Here is a 16708-nt window from a genome sequence, read left to right as displayed (position 1 = left end):
GGCGGGTGGATCACGAGGTCAAGAAATTGAGACCATTCTGGTCAACAGGGTGAAACCCCGTCTCTACTAAAAATACCAAAAAAATTAGCTGGGCATGGTGGTGCATGCCTGTAGTCCCAGCTACTCGGGAGGCTGAGGCAGGAGAATTGCTTGAACCCAGGAGGCGGAGGTTTCAGTGAACCGAGATCGTGCCATTGCACTCCAGCCAGGGTAACGAGCGAAACTCCATCTCAAAAAATATACATATCTTCTGGAAAAATGGACTCTTGGTACTATAAAAATGATGCTTTTTGGAGAATAATTTGGCAATACTTGACAGGGGAAACAATTATTATAAGAATATGTTAGCCAGCACAGTGGCTCACTTAAGGTCAGGAGTTTGAGACCAGGCTGGCCAACATGGTGAAACTTTGTCTCTACTAAAGACACAAAACTTAGCTGGGCATGTCGAGACGCTGTGGCTTATGCCTCTTATCCCAGCACTTTGGGAGGCCGAAGCCGGCAAATCACAAGATCATGCCACTGCACTCCAGCCTGGGCAACAGAGTGAGACTCCATCTCAAAAATAATAATAATAATAAATAATAATAATATGTTATCAGGCCAGGTGCGGTGGCTCATGCCTCTAATCCCAGCACTTTGGGAGGTTGAAGTGGACAGATCAAGAGGTCAAGAGATCAAGACCATCCTGGCCAACATAGTAAAACCCCATCTCTACTAAAAATACAAAAATTAGCTGGGTGTGGTGGTTTATGCCTGTAATCCCAGCTACTCAGGAAGCGGAGGCAGGAGAATTCCTTTAACCCAGGAGGTGGAGTTTGCAATGAGCCAAGATACACCACTCCACTCCAGCCTGGCAACAGAGTGAGACTCTGTGTGAATATATATGTACATATACATATGTATATGTTTTCTCACTTTAGGGTATACATTCTGGGAAAATGATTTAAAAGAAAAAATATTTGCATAGAGACATTTGTGGCTGCTCTATAATACTACAGTCATTAACTGGAAACTTTTTGAGGTGATAGCTAAGCAGGTTGGGGTCCATTAGGGGAATGAGCTACTGCCTTTCTGTATGACAGCTATTGAGAAAAAATAGTTATGTGATGCAATCATAATTTAAAAAAGAGAATCTGGGCCAGGCCTGGTGGCTTATGCCTGTAATCCCAGCACTTTGGGAGGCTGAGGCAGGCAAATCACCTGAGGTCAGGAGTTCGAGACCAGCCTGGCCAACATGATGAAACACCGTCTCTACTAAAAGTACAAAAAAAATAGCTGGGCATGGTGGTATGCACCTATAATCCTAGCTACTCAGGAGGCTGAGTCAGGATAATCACTTGAACCCAGGAGGCGAAGGTTGCAGTGAGGCAAGATCATGCCACAGCACTTCAGCCTGGGTGACAGAGCAAGACTCTGTCTCAAGAAAAAATAAAAATAAATAGGGGATCTGGAATTATGATTACATAATGATAGCCACAAGAGAAAGTACTGCCTGAATAGTTACCAAGTGGAAGTAGGTCCAGAATTTGTAAATAGTCAGTGATTTTGGAGATAGATATTTTTTCAGTTATTTTGTGCTGTTATTCATATGTGTGCATTTCTACTTCAGTTATTATTCTCCATTATATAACATACATGCTTGAATATGTCAAGATAATATACCTCTATAAGTGATATCCAAGGATAAATACTAGGTTTGAGAATGAATGTGTCAGAACAAATGAGATCGTTCTAAGAGAGAGGAAGCAGGAGCCAGGGAGGATCCTCCTCCCTGGTGGCCAGGGCTCAGCAGGGAGGCAGGGCCATAAGACCTAGGAACCGCCCCATGGATGTTTGCAGAGGTCAGCCTCCCACTGCCTCCCAGGGTTGGATTGTTGTGGAGTGTCCAGAAGACAGAGAAAGTCTCCTTGAGTTCACTAGATAACTCAGACCAACTGGAAACCCAGTGGTGGTTCTATGGAACCAACTAGCATAGGACTGGCTGCATGAGGGTGGGGTTGGCATCTGTCTTGACTGCAGCTGTCTGTGGAGCTAGCACTGTAACAGCTCATGGTAGCTGCTCAATACATGTCTGGAAGTGGATTAATATCTAGGAAGGGATGAGACAGGTACAGCTCTTTGCAGAGACTTCCCACCTGAAATGCCATAGCCCCAGACAACTGAGGTGTCCAAAACCTTGGCTTCTGAGGAATCTCCAGAAGGGGGCACTGTGGACACGGTTCAGCATCTGCCTCCCAAAGCTGGACTCCACCTCAAAATAAAAGGTGAGGGCGGGGCGCGGTTGCTCAAGCCTGTAATCCCAGCACTTTGGGAGGCCGAGGTGGGTGGATCACGAGGTCAAGAGATCGAGACCATCCTGGTCAACATGGCGAAACCCCATCTCTACTAAAAATACAAAAAATTAGCCGGGCATGGTGGCGCATGCCTGTAATCCCAGCTACTCAGGAGGCTGAGGTAGGAGAATTGCCTGAACCCAGGAGGTGGAGGTTGCGGTGAGCCGAGATCGCACCATTGCACTCCAGCCTGGGTAACAAGAGCGAAACTCGGTCTCAAAAAAAAAAAAAAAAAAAAGTGAGACTGGCTGGGCACAGTGGCTCACGCCTGTAATTCCAGCACTTTAGGAGGCCGAGGCGGGTGGATCACGAGGCCAGGAGTTCGAGACCAGCCTGGCCAACATGGCAAAACCATGTCTCTACTAAAAATACAAAAATTAGCCTGGCATGGTGGTAGGCACCTGTAATCCCAGCTACTCTAGCAGCTGAGGCAGAAGAATTGCTTGAAGCCAGGAGGCAAAAGTTGCAATGAGCTGAGATCGTGCCATTGCACTCCAGCCTGGGTAAACAAAAACAAAAACAGTGAGACGGCTGGGCACAGTGTTCACTCCTGTAATCCTAGCACTTTGAGAGGCCACAGAAGGATCACTTGAGGCCAGGAGTTCCAGACGACCTGGGCAACGTAACAAGAGCTTCTTGCTACAAAAAATTTAAAAATTTAGCAAGATGTGTTGCCCTGCATCTGTGGACCCAGGTACTCAGGAGGCCGAGTCAGGACAATTCCTTGAGCCAGGAGTTTGAGACTGCAGGGGGCTCTAGTTCCACCACTGCCCTCTAGCCTGGCAACAGAGCAGGCCCTGATTTCCTAAAAAACAAAAGAACCTGAGACTGGGATGTCTGGCTTCCATGTGTGTGGAGGGGAGAACTGGGAACTGTGGATTGTAGGGGATCCCACACTTAACAGACAGGAATAGCAGCTCTCCAGAGTTGCATGAGAACCACGGGCAGAGGCCCTGGCTGGTGAGATGATTCTAGCCATGTGGCCCACCCAGGGGGAAAAGCAGGAACAGAGACCAGAAATGAGGCTGGGTGCTGTGGCTCATGCCTGTAAACCCAGCACTTAGGGAAGTAGAGGCTGATGGATCACCTGAGGTCAGGAGTTTGAGACCAGCCTAGCCAACATGGCAAAACCCCATGTCTACTAAAAATACAAAAATTAAGCCGAGCATGGTGCCACATGCATGAAATCCCAGCTACTCAGGAGGCTGAGGCAGGAAAATTGCTTGAACTCCCGAGGTGGAGGTTGCAGTGAGCCAAGAGCCCACCACTGTACTCCAGCCTGGGAGACAGAGCAAGACTGTCTCAAAACAAACAAACAAATGAAACATCCCCTGGCTGCAAGAAAATAAGCCCTCAGGTGCTGTAGAGATGGAGATGCTAACTAGCTTCCCAGGAAGCTGTAAGAATCCACAGGGCATTGCAAAATGGAGGGAAATACTAAATCTTCTTCATAAAGCGATGGAGGAGGCTGGGCATGGTGGCTCATGCCTATAATTCCCAGCCCATTGGGAGGCTGAGGTGGGCATATCACTTGAGATCAGGAGTTTGAGACCAGAGCCTGGCCAACCTGTTGAAACCTGACCTCTGCTAAAATACAAAAATTAGCCAGGCATGGTGGCAGGAGCCTGTAATCCCAGCCACTAAGGAGGCTGAGGCAGAAGAATTGCTTAAACTCAGAGCTGGAGGTTGCAGTGAGCTGAGATCATGCCACTGCCCTCCAGCCTGGGCAATAGAGCGAGACTCAGTATCAAAAAAAAAAAAAAAAAAAAAAAAAAAAAGAAAGAAAGAAAGAGGTGGGGGGTCATAGAACACTAGTAAAATGAGAAAGACAGATGAGAAGTATAGCAATGAGCATAATTTGGAGGCAAGATCTCCAATACCTGAACTGAGTGACCCAGGAATCCCAAAGAAAGCACTGCTCAGCACCAAGGCAGAGTTCTCAGTTATGCTACAGGTGCAGAGAAATCAGGACCATCATGAAAAAGACCCAGCAAGATGCCCCACCCTCTCCACCACGTTGCAACTGGGGTTGTCACAATTAACTTGACACAGTGTTCCTTTTCCTTTTAGGTTGTACATTGACCATGAAAAAAGAATACTGTTTGGACAGGGAGAAGGGGAGTAGAAAACTTCTTTCATATTCTTTGTGCCAAAAAACGAGGAGAGAAGGAGGTAGCAAAAACCAGCAACAATAACAAAATCTTTTTCCTAATCAATACCTTAGATTTGAGGTCTGTGGTGGACAAAATAGTTCCCTACATTCCTCATCCAATCCTCACAGCAGCCTTGTGAAGTGGGCGGGGTGGATGTTATCATCCCCATTTCACTGATGTACAAACTGAGGTTCAGAGAGGTTAGGGAATCAGGCCAAAATCATACAGCTGTTTAGAGGGAGAGCCAGCACTCAACCCCACCCCTGCTCCATTTGAAGTAGCCAGTTGGGATCAGCTTAGATTATGCCATCCAACTCCAGCCAATGGGGACCAGATACAATAGCAGGGACTGACTGCCTTAGGGATAAAAATCCCTTCCCTCCTTTGTTCAGTGTGCTTTTGCAGTGGCCAGAAGAGTGAGCAGCACCCTTCTGCAGAAGTAAATTTGCCCTGCTGAGAAATCCTTTATTTGAGTGCTCATTCTCTTTGTGACTCCAAGCTCTTATTTCCAACACTCATGACCTCAGGTGATCTGCCCACCTTTGCCTCCCAAAGCGCTGGGATTACAGGTGTGAGCCACTGTGCACAGCCCCATTTGTTGAAAAGATTATTCTTTCCACCATTGAATGGTTCTGGCACCCTTGTTGAATATCACTTGACCATATATGCAAGCATTTATTTCTGGGCTCTCTGTTTTACTCCATTAGTCTCTGTGTCTATCCTTAAGCTAGTGCCACACTGTTTCGATAATTGTAGCTTTGTCATGAGTTTTTAAATTGACAAGTGAGACCTCCAACTCTCTCTCTCTCTCTCTCTCTTTTTTTGAGACAGAGTTTCGCTCTTGTTACCCAGGCTGGAGTGCAATGGCACGATCTCGGCTTACCGCAACCTCCTCCTCCTGGGTTCAGGCAATTCTCCTACTTCAGCCTCCTGAGTAGCTGGGATTATAGGCACACGCCACCATGCCCAGCTAATTTTTGTATTTTTAGTAGAGACAGGGTTTCACCATGTTGACCAGGATGGTCTCGATCTCTTGACCTCGTGATCCACCCACCTCGGCCTCCCAAAGTGCTGGGATTACAGGCGTGAGCCACCACGCCTGGCCTTTTTTTTTTTTTTTTTTTTTTTGAGATGGTCTTGCTCAGCTACCCAGGCTGGAATGCAGTGGCACAATCTCAGCTCACTGCAACTACTGTCTCCCAGTTTTCAAGTGATTCTCCCGTCTCAGCCTCCCGGGTAGCTGGGATTACAGGCACCTGCCATCATGCCTGACTAATTTTTTTGTATTATAGTAGAGATGGGGTTTCAGCATGTTGGCAAGGCTGGTCTTGAACTCCTGACCTCGGGTGATCCATCTGGCTCAGCCTCCCAAAGTGCTAGGATTACAAGCATGAGCCACCATGCCCAGCCTTTGTCATTCTTTTTTACGTTTTGTTTCTTTTATATATTTTTTCTTTTTATGTTATTTATTTTATCTTAGTCATCGAGATTGTTATGGCCATTTGGGTTCCCTTAAACTTCTATAGCAATTTTAGGATTATGTTTTTCTATTTCCCAAAAAAAATATGTCATTTGTGTGGTTCTTCCTTTTTTATTTTTAATTTTTTTGAGACAGAGTCTCACTGTGTCAACCAGGCTGGAGTGCAGTGGCACAATCTTGGCTCACTGCAACCTTTGCCTCCCATGTTCAAGTGATTCTCCTGCCTCAGCCTTCCAACTCCTGGGTTCAAGCAATTCTCCTGCCTCAGCCTCTGGAGTAAGTGGGATTACAGGTGTGCACCACCCCCACCCCCAGCTAAATTAGTATTTTTAGTAGAGATGGGGTTTCATCATGTTAGCCAGGCTGATTTCAAACTCCTGACTTCAACTGATCTGCCCACTCGGTCTCCCAAAATGCTGAGATTACAGGCATGAGCCACCGCACTGGCCCCCAAAAGTGCCATTTGGGTTTTGAGAGACATTGCACCAAATCTGTAGATCACTATGGTAGTATGCTTTCTTAGCAATATTACATCTCCAAACTCATGTGTTTTCATTTTCTCTCTTCTGTTTATTTATTTGTTTTTTTTGAGATGGAGTCTCACTTTGTCACCCAGGTTGGAGTGCAGTGGTGTGATCTCACCATGTTGGCCAGGATAGTCTTGATCTCTTGACCTTGTGATCTGTCCGCCTAGGCCTCCCAAAGTGCCGGGATTACAGGCATGAGCCACCGTGCCCAGCCTAATTTTGTATTTTTAGTAGAGACAGGGATTCTCCATATTGGTCAGGCTGGTTTCGAACTCCAGACCTGAGGTGATCCGCCCACTTCAGCCTCCCAAAGTGTTGGAATTACAGGCATGAGCCACCGTGCCCAGCCTATTTGTATTTCTTAGTAAAACATAGTAGCAGGTCAAGAGTTTTTTTTTCCTCCTGCCTCAGCCTCCTGAGTAGCTGGGATTACAAGCACGCACCACCACACCAAGCTAATTTTTGTATTTTTAGTAGAGATGGAGTTTCACCATGTTTCCCAGGATGGTCTTGATCTCTTGACCTCGTGATTCACCCACCTCACCCTCCCAAAGTGCTGGAATTATAGGCATGAGCTACCATGCCTGGCCTAAAATATTTACTTATTAATTTTATTTAAACTTAAAAATAAACTCATTAGAGAGGCTGGACATGATGACTCACACCTGTCATCCCAACTGAGATGGGAGGCTGAGGTGGGAGGATCACTTTAGCCCAGGGAGGCAGAGGTTGCAATGAGCCAAGATTGTGCTACTGTGTTATACCTGAGCAAGTCAAGGAACGTACCACACTCCGAGATTGAATTTTGAAATTTTGAGTCCTTTTTTTTTTTTTTTTGAGACAGAGTCTCGCTCTGTTGCCAGACTGGAGTGCAGTGACACGATCTCAGCTCACTGCAATCTCTGCTTCCCAGGTTCAAGCAATTCTCCTGCCTCCCGAGTAGCTGGGACTACAGGTGCACGACATCAGGCCCAGCTAATTTTTGTATTTTTTAGTAGGGACAGGGATTCACCATGTTGGCCAGGATGGTCTCCATCTCTTGACCTCATCATCTGCCCGCCTTGGCCTCTCAAAGTGCTGGGATTAGAGGCGTGAGCCACCGCGCCCGGTCATGGATCCTTTATTTTAGCCCGCAACCTAGAGGTGCCAAAACACCCAAAATTCTCTCGGCCCCGAAGAAAGAGTTAGGGGGTTTCTTATACCCTGGTTTGAAAAGGGAGTGGGGAACCTAGCTGAAGCAATTTTTTCACAGAAGCAGTGTAAGCAAAAAGTTGAAAGATAAAGGAGTACATGAGAAATAAAACAGTACCAGATGCAAGGGCTAGAGCTGTCATAAAAAGACGTATAACTTATAGATACAGGGGCTCTGGGTACTCGACAGCACCTGCATTCCTAGGCTCTGCTGGTACCACTTAACTTGGTCTCTTATCAGCAAATGTACTCCTGGATGGGCCCAGTGTCAACCTACCCCAGCTACATACTACAGTTACATACTTAAAGAGGGGAATAACTAAAATGAAGAAGCTAAGATGGATTCTGTCCTGCTCAAGAAGCTAACAAGAAGCCTGAACAGCATTAAGCTAAGAAAGAGAGTCAGTTTAAGCTGACAAAAAACAGGTTATCACAACTGCACTCTAGCCTGGGCAACAGAGCGAGACTTTAATCTCAAAAAAAGTCACATTCATTAATATCACCATCAATTTCATCAGGAAAAATAGTTTTTTGTTATTTATTTATTTATTTGAGATGGAGTCCCACTTTGTTGCTCAGGCTGGAGTGCAGTGGCACGATCTTAGCTCACTGCAACCTTCACCTCCCAGGTTCAAGCAATTCTCCTGCTTCAGCCCCTTGAGTAGCTAGGATTACAGGTGCATGCCTGGCTCATTCTGTGTTTTTAGTAGAGACAAGGTTTCACCACGTTGGCCAGGCTAGTCTCACACTTCTGACCTCTGATCTGCCTGCCTTGGTTTTCTGAAGTGCTGGGATTACAGGCATGAGCAACCATGCCTGGCTCAGGAAAAAAGTTTTATTTAAAAAAACCTTTTTTTTGTAGAGACAGAGTCATACAAGGCTGGTCTCAAACTCCTGTCCTCAGGGGATCCTTCCACCTCAGTCTCCCAAAGTGCTGGGACTGCAGGCCTGAGCCACTGCACCCAGCCAGAAAAGTTTTTAAGTGTCATGCCAGGTGTGCTGGCACACACCTGTAAACCCAGCACTTTGGGAGGCCGAGGTGGGCAAATTACCTGAGATCAGTAGTTGGAGACCAGCCTGGCCAACATGGAGAAACCCTATTTCTATTAAAAATACAAAAATTAGCTGGGCGTGGTGCTGGTGCCTATAGTCCCAGCTAATCGGGAGGCTAAGGCAGGAGAATCTCTTGAACCTGGGAGACAGAGGTTGCAGTGACCTGAGATCACACCACTGCACTGCAGCCTGGGCAACAGAGCAAGACTCAGTCTCAAAAAAAAAAAGTTTCAGAAGCTGTGAAGTTTACAGTGGTGGACACAGGTTTACCTAAATCCTGGTGTTTGCTCAAAAGTTCATTTTACCATTTACAAAAACGCTGTCATTGTTTTCCTTGGTGGGACAGGGTAACCTGCCCACCTCAGCCTCCCAAAGTGCTGGGATTACAGGTGTGAGCCACCGCACCTGGCTGGTTACATTTATTTCTAAATGTTTAATTCTTTTTGTAGCTATTGTGAATGTGATTGTTTTCTTGATTTATTTTTCAGATTGTTGTTAGTATATTTAGAAGCGCTACTGATTTTTGTATGTTGATTTTGTATGCTGCAACTTTGCCAAATTTATTAATTAGTTTGAACATTTTTGGTGGAATTTCTGTTGCTTTAAGCTACCCAATCTGTTAGTAACTTGTTATGGCAGCCACAGGGAACAGTGTGGGGGTCCGTCACTCCAGGCAACAAGTCGTGCATCACAGACTGTGGGTGTCATGGTGGGAGGAGCCGGGAGTCCCCTTCGAAGTCCCTTGCCGTCCCTGCCAAGGATGGGACAACTGAGACCTAGGAAGTAACCCCTCGCTGAACGGCCATCAAATATGCTGAGATTGAATGTTCTTTACACAAACACAAGCTGCCTGCCCCAAGGATGCCAGGGAACCAGTTCTTAGGCACGCTGGCAAATTAAGGGAAGAGGCCAGGAATAGGGGCTCACGCCTGTAATCCCAGCCCTTCGGGAGGCCGAGGCGGGTGGATCACTTGAGGTCAGATGTTCGAAACTAGCCTGGCCAACACAGTGAAACCTCGTCTCTACTAAAAACATAACAAATTAGCCAGGCGTCGTGGTGCATGCCTGTAACCCCAGCTACTGGGGAAGCTGAGGCAGGAGAATCGCTTGAACCCAGGAGGTGGAGGTTGCAGTGAGCCAAGATTGCACCAGTGCACTCCGGCCTGGGCGACAGAGCGAGACCCAGTCTTTAAAAAAAAAAAAAAAAAATGAGGGAAGGACTGAAACATTGATCTGCCTTTCTATGCAAACATAGAAAGTAGCACTGTGCACAGCGCACGTGGGAGGCAGCTTCCACTTCCGCCGGCGGGCGAAGACGGAGAGCCACCCCAGCGGTTCCACTTCCGGGGGAGTGGAGGACCCGGATGAACCTGAACAGCCGTCGCTGCTGTCCGGCGACACTGAGGACAGACGCTGCCCGCCTCCTCCTCAAGAAACACCACTGCCTGAAAGACTCTGGGGAAGCCTCTAAATCCGCACCAATGGGCAGACGTTCTTAGGAAAATGTTAACAGGTACAGAATCCCCGCAAGATGGATTTCCTGGTACAATCGACTTTCTTCAGGGATGAATTTCGGAGGAGAGGGAGGGGAAGCCGCTGTGTGGCGCCGAGGGCTGCACGCCTGGGTGACAGAACCACGTGGAGAGGAGGGACGGTGGCGTCAGAGCTGCGGAGGGGCCGCTCTGCGCGGGTGTGCTCTGGAGAGTTGGTTCAGGGGTGGTGGCCGCAGGTGTTTGCTTTATAGCATTTACACTGTGCTCTTATTTCATTTTTTATTTTTATTTTTTAAATTATTTATATATTTAGAGACGGAGTCTTGCTCTGTCGCCCAGGCTGGAGTGCAGTGACGCGATCTCGGCTCACTGCACCCTCCGCCTCCCGGGTTCAAGTGATTTTTCTGCCTTGAGTCGGTAGTCCTAGCCACATGGGAGGCTAAGGTGGAAGGATCGCTTGAGCCCAGGAGTTCGAGACCAGCCTAGCAACAAAGTGAAAACCCTGCCTCTATCTTTTAAAATAATGAGTCTGATTTTAATGTGGCTGGATATAAATCATATCACAATTGGATCTGGAAATTTGGATTTTATTCTTAACTTTGATGGGAAGCCATTTTAAGCAGAAAGATGATTTTCAAAGGCCAGTATATCTTCTGTGTGAAGAATGAACTGGGAGATTTCATAGTATTATTAACAAAAATAGAATAGTCCAGATTTGAGGATCCAGTTTGGGGGATCCTCCCAAGTAGCTGGGACCACAGTCGTGCATCACGACATCCAGCTAATTTTTGTGTGTTTTTTTTTTTTGAGATGGAGTTTCGCTGTTGTTACCCAGACTGGAGTGCAATGGAACGATCTCGGCTCACCGCAACCTCCGCCTCCTGGGTTCGGGCAATTCTCCTGCCTCAGCCTCCTGAGTAGCTGGGATTACAGGCACGCGCCACCATGCCCAGCTAATTTTTGTATTTTTAGTAGAGACGGAGTTTCACCTTGTTGACCAAGATGGTCTCGATTTCTTGACCTCATGATCCACCTGCCTTGGCCTCCCAAAGTGCTGGGATTATAGGCGTGAGCCACCGTGACCGGCCTTAATTTTTGTGTTTTTTAGTAGAGATGGGGTTTTACCATTTTGGCCAAGCTGGTCTTGAGCTCCTGACCTCGTGATCCTCCCATCTCAGCCTCCCAAAGTACTGGGATTACAGGTGTGAGCCACAGTGCCTGGCCATTTTATTTTTATTTTTATTTTTGAGACAGAGTTTCACTCTTGTTGCCCAGGGTGAAGTGCAGTGGCATGATCTCAGCTCACTGCAACCTCCGCTTCCCAGGTTCAAGCTATTTTCCTGCCTCAGCCTCCAGAGTGGCTGGGATTACAAACATGCGCCACCACACCCAGCTAATTGTGTTTTTTTTTTTTTTTTTTTTTTTTTTTTTTTGAGACGGAGTTTCACTCTTGTTACCCAGGCTGGGGTGCAATGGTGCGATCTTGGCTCACCACAACCTCCGCCTCCTGGGTTCAGGCAATTCTCCTGCCTCAGCCTCCAGAGTAGCTGGGATTACAGGCACATGCAACCATGCCCAGCTAATTTTTTGTATGTAGAGACGGGGTTTCACCATGTTGACCAGGATGGTCTCGATCTCTTGACCTCGTGATCCACCCGCCTCGGCCTCCCAAAGTGCTGGGATTACAGGCTTGAGCCACCGCGCCCGGCTAATTGTGTATTTTGAGTAGAGACAGGGTTTCACCATGTTGGTCGGGCTGGTCTGGAACTCCTGACCTCAGGTGATCCACCTGTGCCAGCCTCCCAAAGTGCTGGCATGACGTGTGAGCCACCGTGGGGCCAGCATTTGTTTTATGTTGTTTTCTATGGATGGATTCTTTTAGTTATTAGGGTTTTTTGGTTTTTTTTTTTTTTTTTTTTTTTTTGAGACAGAGTCTTACTTTGTCACCCAGGCTAGAGTGCAGTGTCGTAATCTCAGCTCACTACAACCCCCACCTCCCAGGTTCAGGCAGTTCTCCTGCCTCAGCCTCCTGAGTAGCTGGGATTACAGTTTCCTGCCACCACACCCAGCTAATTTTTTGTATTTTTAGTAGAGATGGGGTTTCACCACGTTGGGCAAGCTGGTCTCAAACTGCTGACTTCATGATCTGCTCACCTCAGCCTCTCAAAGTGCTGGGATTACAGGCATGAACCTCCACACCCAGCCTATTGGGGTATTTTTTTTTTTTTTTTTTGAGATGGAGTTTCGCTCTTGTTACCCAGGCTGGAGTGCAATGGCGCGATCTCGGCTCACCACAACCTCTGCCTCCTGGGTTCAGGCAATTCTCCTGCCTCAGCCTCCTGAGTAGCTGGGATTACAGGCATGCGCCACCATGCCTGGCTAATTTTTTTTGTATTTTTAGTAGAGACGGGGTTTCACCATGTTGACCAGGATGGTCTCGATCTCTTGAGCTCGTGATCCACCTGCCTCAGCCTCCCAAAGTGCTGGGATTACAGGCGTGAGCCACCACGCCCGCCTATTGGGGTATTTTTTAAAGGGACAGAGCCCAGAGGACTTGGTGACTATTTTGAGCATGGAGGGGTGAGCTGGGTGACTCGTCCCAGGCTCTAACATAGGAGCTGGGAGATCAGCAGATGTTTACCATGGCCAGAGCAGTGGGACACATATATCTGAGAGCCTGGGAGTTGGCCTCCACCTTGCCCACAGGGTCCCTCGGCCTGGGCTACCCTGCTGCAGTAACACCCAGTGATGCTTCAGAAGCACAGTCTCCTTCCAGGTCTTTATTGGCACCAGGCACAAGTGGCCATGAAGGGTGGTGACCCTAAGGGGGTGAGTGGGGTCCCCCACCGAGGTGAACCCTGATGGTGGCTGTCTGCCCAGGGCCAAACCTCTCCAGGCAGGTGGAGGGCCAGGCCTGGCTCCAGCAGCAGCTCGGGTGGCGGGAGGGTCACCAGCTCAGGATGCCAGGGCAGTACTTGTCGATGAGCCCCTGGTAGTAGGGCCGCAGTTCGTCCACGTCTGGCAGGTCCGGGCACTTGGTGTAGAGGTCGAACTTGCTGCAGCCAGGAGGGGCTGTGAGCCCTGTGAAGACCCCCCCCATAGTCCCTGCCACTCCCCCAACCTGCCCAGAGGTGACCGTACTTGAACTCCTGTACCCAGGGTAGCATGGCCAGGTCCTGTGGGCTGCATAGCTGCTGGTAGTCATTGCCGGTGTGCCAGGGGTAGAAGGAGTGGAACCGGATCATGTAGAAGGCCTACAGGGAAGGCCATACCCAGCAGCTCATGGGCAGAGCTACAGGGACCTGGCAGGGCGGGCTGATGGGGTGGGGTCACCCCTCCCCCTACCTACCTCCAGGGGCAGTGAGAACTTGTTGAATTTCATCACCTGGTACATGTACTCTGTAGGGAGAGGGTGTCACCACCAGGCACCACCTCCGCCCCACTGTCCCCCACCGCCCCGCTGCCCGAGTCTGGCCTCACCATCATGGCCCCAGGACATGAGGACTCTATCGAGCCCACAGTGGGGCTGATAAATGCCGAGTTCTGTGCTACAGTGAGAGACGAGGGTGAGTGGGGCTCAGTAGTTGCCTGGGGTGGGTGGGGGCCAGCCCCGGGCAGTGGGGAGCACCTGTATCTTGGATCCTGGAGGTCAGTATTGTCCTGGAAGGTGGAGTTGCAGAAAACCACGGAGGCCTGGGGACGGCATCCGACCGGGAAGGTGTCTCCAACAACTGCCCACTGCAGAGGGACAGGCGACCTTCGGGACACTGGCTTGCCCTGCATGTAGTATCCCAGGCCAAGCACCGAGGCCACCCTGACCCCCACCTTGCCTTGACAAACAGACCTCCTCACCCACCACCACCAGTCATTACCTGGGGCTCCCCAAACAGGGCCAGGACCTTCCCCAGGTCATGCAGGAGCCCAACAAGGTGGAACCAGTCTGGGAGGAAGATGGATGGGGTGAGTTGGGGAGTGTAGGGGCCAAGACAAAGGACAAGCAGGCTTGCGGGGGCTGAGAGCCAGGAGGGGCCCCGGGCCTGCTCCCCAACCCAGACAGGGCTGCTGGAGGAGGCCTGGGACCCCCACTGTTCCCTTCTACCCCTCAGGCCCCTGCATTCTGCTCCTTGGAGGCAGCACCTCCCCCCCAACAGCGGGGCATGGGGGCTAACCCTTGTCTGGGTGGGCCTTCCGGATGCCCTCTGCTGTCTGGAAGGCATGGAAGGAGTTGGGGAAGTCCACATCCGGGTCGGACTCATCCACCAGCCTGTCCAGCAGGTCCACAGCCTCCATGACTGTCATTTTCTTGTAGGAGAAGCCCCCAAACTGGGCATGCTGGGGGTGGAGGAGAAGGCAGCGTGGCCCAGGGTCAGCAGGCCGAGGGCCTGTCGGGGGGTACAGGACAGGCCCACTCCGTCCCCTCGGTGCCTGGTGGGCGCATGGGGCTGAGGGCAAGAGTCCCTGAGAGGTTGCACAGGGCAGCAAGAAATGCCTACCTTGCTCTTGACAAAGTCCACTGTCTGGTGCGTGTGCATGAGCTTGTAGGTGGTGAAGACACGGTCCAGGAGGGGACCTGACTGCAGGCCAGAGGTCATCGGAGGCTGATGCCACCCCATCACCCTGCACACGGGGCCCCATGCCTACCCTCTCCCAGGCAGCCTCACAGGGTGTGTTAGGGGTGGGGGTTCCCATAGGGCACCCCCTGGAGCTATGTGAAGGGCAGGTGCTGCTCCCCAGGGTGTGGATGGGGCAGGGCAGGGCGACAAGGAACTCACCGTGTAGTTCCGGAAGCTGCCCTTGTCTTTGGCCGCCTCTGGGTCCATGTCAGGTCGGTAGACCAGGGAAGGGTCTGGGCCCTGGATAGGTAGAGGATTAAGCCCATTTCACCATCATGCCAGCTCCACAAGGAAGCACAGACATTCCCATGGTGGCTGCAGACTCCAAGCCTGCCTCTGCTCGACCTGGTGGTGGACACAAGAGGGCACCGCCTCTCCCACATCATCACCCTAGCCTCCAAGAGTCCCAGGAGCTCTCACTCCCCGGACCTTATCTGCAGAGCAAATGTCAGCAGAAGCCAGCTTCAAGGGTGCAGGGGCACCATGCCTGAGTGGCACCCAGGGCACCCTCAAGAGGCGGAAGCAACCTAGGGGTCGGCAGCTGCTGACTCTTGCCTGGCTGGACTGCAGCCGGGAGGAAGGAGCCCTCTGACCTGGACGAGCAGGGCTGCTCAGCACCAGTGGGAAGAGGGCGGGAGCAGCTGGCCACCAGGAGAGCAGTCAGCGAGGCCTCTCTGCATGGGGTCTGGGTACTCACCACCATCACCTTCATCCTGAGAGGGAGCAGCACTCGGGTGGCAAAGTGCAGGCTGGCGAGTGTGTCCTCAGCCAGGCTCCTATATATGCCCCAGGTTACATAAGTGACCGTGGTAATGAGTGACCATGCACCCTTCCCCTGGCCTCAGGGAGTTAATGTGTTAGCACAGGAGCAGCCCCCAGCAGCCCCACATCCTCTTGCCCTGACCCAGCTTCCCTCCTGTCCTGAGCCGATGAGCTGCTTAGGGTTGTCTGTGGACCCAGCCTCCCACTTGCCCGTGGCTTTATACACCTCTGTGGGGTCCCTCCTCACAGGTAGGGGTAGACCTAAGACCCTACCCTCAAGCACAGCCCACCCCCTCCACCCTGGCCCCTTTCCCGCTGCCCCACTGGATCTCAGGAGGTTAAAAACTTGCCCCCAGCACCCATAATTCTGGGTGGGGCAGGGGCTTGTTAAGAAAAGCTTATTCTAAGGACTTGTTAAAATGATGAGAAAAGCTTTATTCAAGAGAGTGGTGAGAGGAGCTCACCTCTGAATTCAACAACCACAGCTGGGGGCTGATGGCATCGAAGGGGTCAGCGGATGGGAAGTTGGTCAGGGGAGCCTTCGAGGGTAGGGGATTCTCGCTAGAGTGGCTCAGTGGGGATCTTGCAGGAGGCCAGCAGGGTGACGAGATCGAGGTGGGAGGTGAGGAATTGGATCAGATATCAAGGGTGGGTAATTCTCCATAAACTGATTGAGCAGGATTCTTGCTGAAACTGAGCTCGGTGGACCCAGCAAGGAGAGGGACGGGGCCAGGCCTTGTAGAGGAAAGGACTCAGGGGCATCGGCTCAGAGTTTCGTCCTGTATCAGGCACTGGGAGAGGGGCCGCATGGAGAGTCGGAGGCAGGCACCGAACCCTCCAACACCGAGGCTGCCCACGCAACTTCCCATACATGAGCCCTGCAGGCAGGGAGGACACCGTGAGAACAAAGTGCCTGGCTGCAGAGCTGGCGTGTGGAGTGTGGCCAGGGAGGTCTGGGAACAGCAGTCAGCTGGGGCAGGAGAGAGGACAGTGGGGAACTGACCTGACTTAACAAGATCGTGGTGCAGCTGAGCTGAGAAGGAACCGTGGGCAGACCCCAGCGCCCCCCGCTTAAATGGCAACCTACCCTGGACTCTCCT

At 50.5% G+C, this 16708-nt stretch overlaps 1 protein-coding gene across 2 annotated transcripts; it reads right to left on the bottom strand.

Moving 5' to 3' along the window:
• Positions 1-12998: 12998 nt before the first annotated feature.
• On the bottom strand, positions 12999-15622 carry MIOX (myo-inositol oxygenase). 2 transcript variants are annotated; one of them, XM_003932782.4, is made up of 10 exons: positions 15544-15622; positions 15006-15086; positions 14727-14807; positions 14403-14565; positions 14106-14173; positions 13862-13971; positions 13714-13781; positions 13583-13632; positions 13375-13487; positions 12999-13289 (listed from the first exon to the last, which is right to left on the bottom strand). In XM_003932782.4, the coding sequence occupies exons 1-10, from the start codon at positions 15556-15558 to the stop codon at positions 13181-13183; spliced, it is 858 nt and encodes a 285-aa protein (XP_003932831.3). In that variant the 5' UTR covers positions 15559-15622; the 3' UTR covers positions 12999-13180. The 2 variants fall into 2 exon arrangements, with proteins under 2 accessions (XP_003932831.3, XP_074246896.1); XM_074390795.1 differs by lacking the exon at positions 15544-15622 and having other exon boundaries at positions 14727-14803; positions 15006-15087.
• Positions 15623-16708: the final 1086 nt, after the last annotated feature.

Source organism: Saimiri boliviensis, chromosome 21 (genome assembly GCF_048565385.1).
Source record: "Saimiri boliviensis isolate mSaiBol1 chromosome 21, mSaiBol1.pri, whole genome shotgun sequence".
Classification (NCBI taxonomy): Eukaryota; Metazoa; Chordata; class Mammalia; order Primates; family Cebidae; genus Saimiri; species Saimiri boliviensis.
The sequence above is the reverse complement of the archived record's forward strand: the minus strand, read 5'-3'. Positions and strand labels throughout refer to the sequence as shown.

Excerpts from the sequence above, each read along its gene's own strand:
- MIOX (XM_003932782.4), bottom strand. Across the intron at positions 14,174-14,402 it reads GAAGGCCCACCCAGACAAGG|ACTGGTTCCACCTTGTTGGG; the intron begins GTTAGCCCCCAT and ends TCTTCCTCCCAG. Across the intron at positions 13,972-14,105 it reads CCCTGTTTGGGGAGCCCCAG|TGGGCAGTTGTTGGAGACAC; the intron begins GTAATGACTGGT and ends GTCCCTCTGCAG.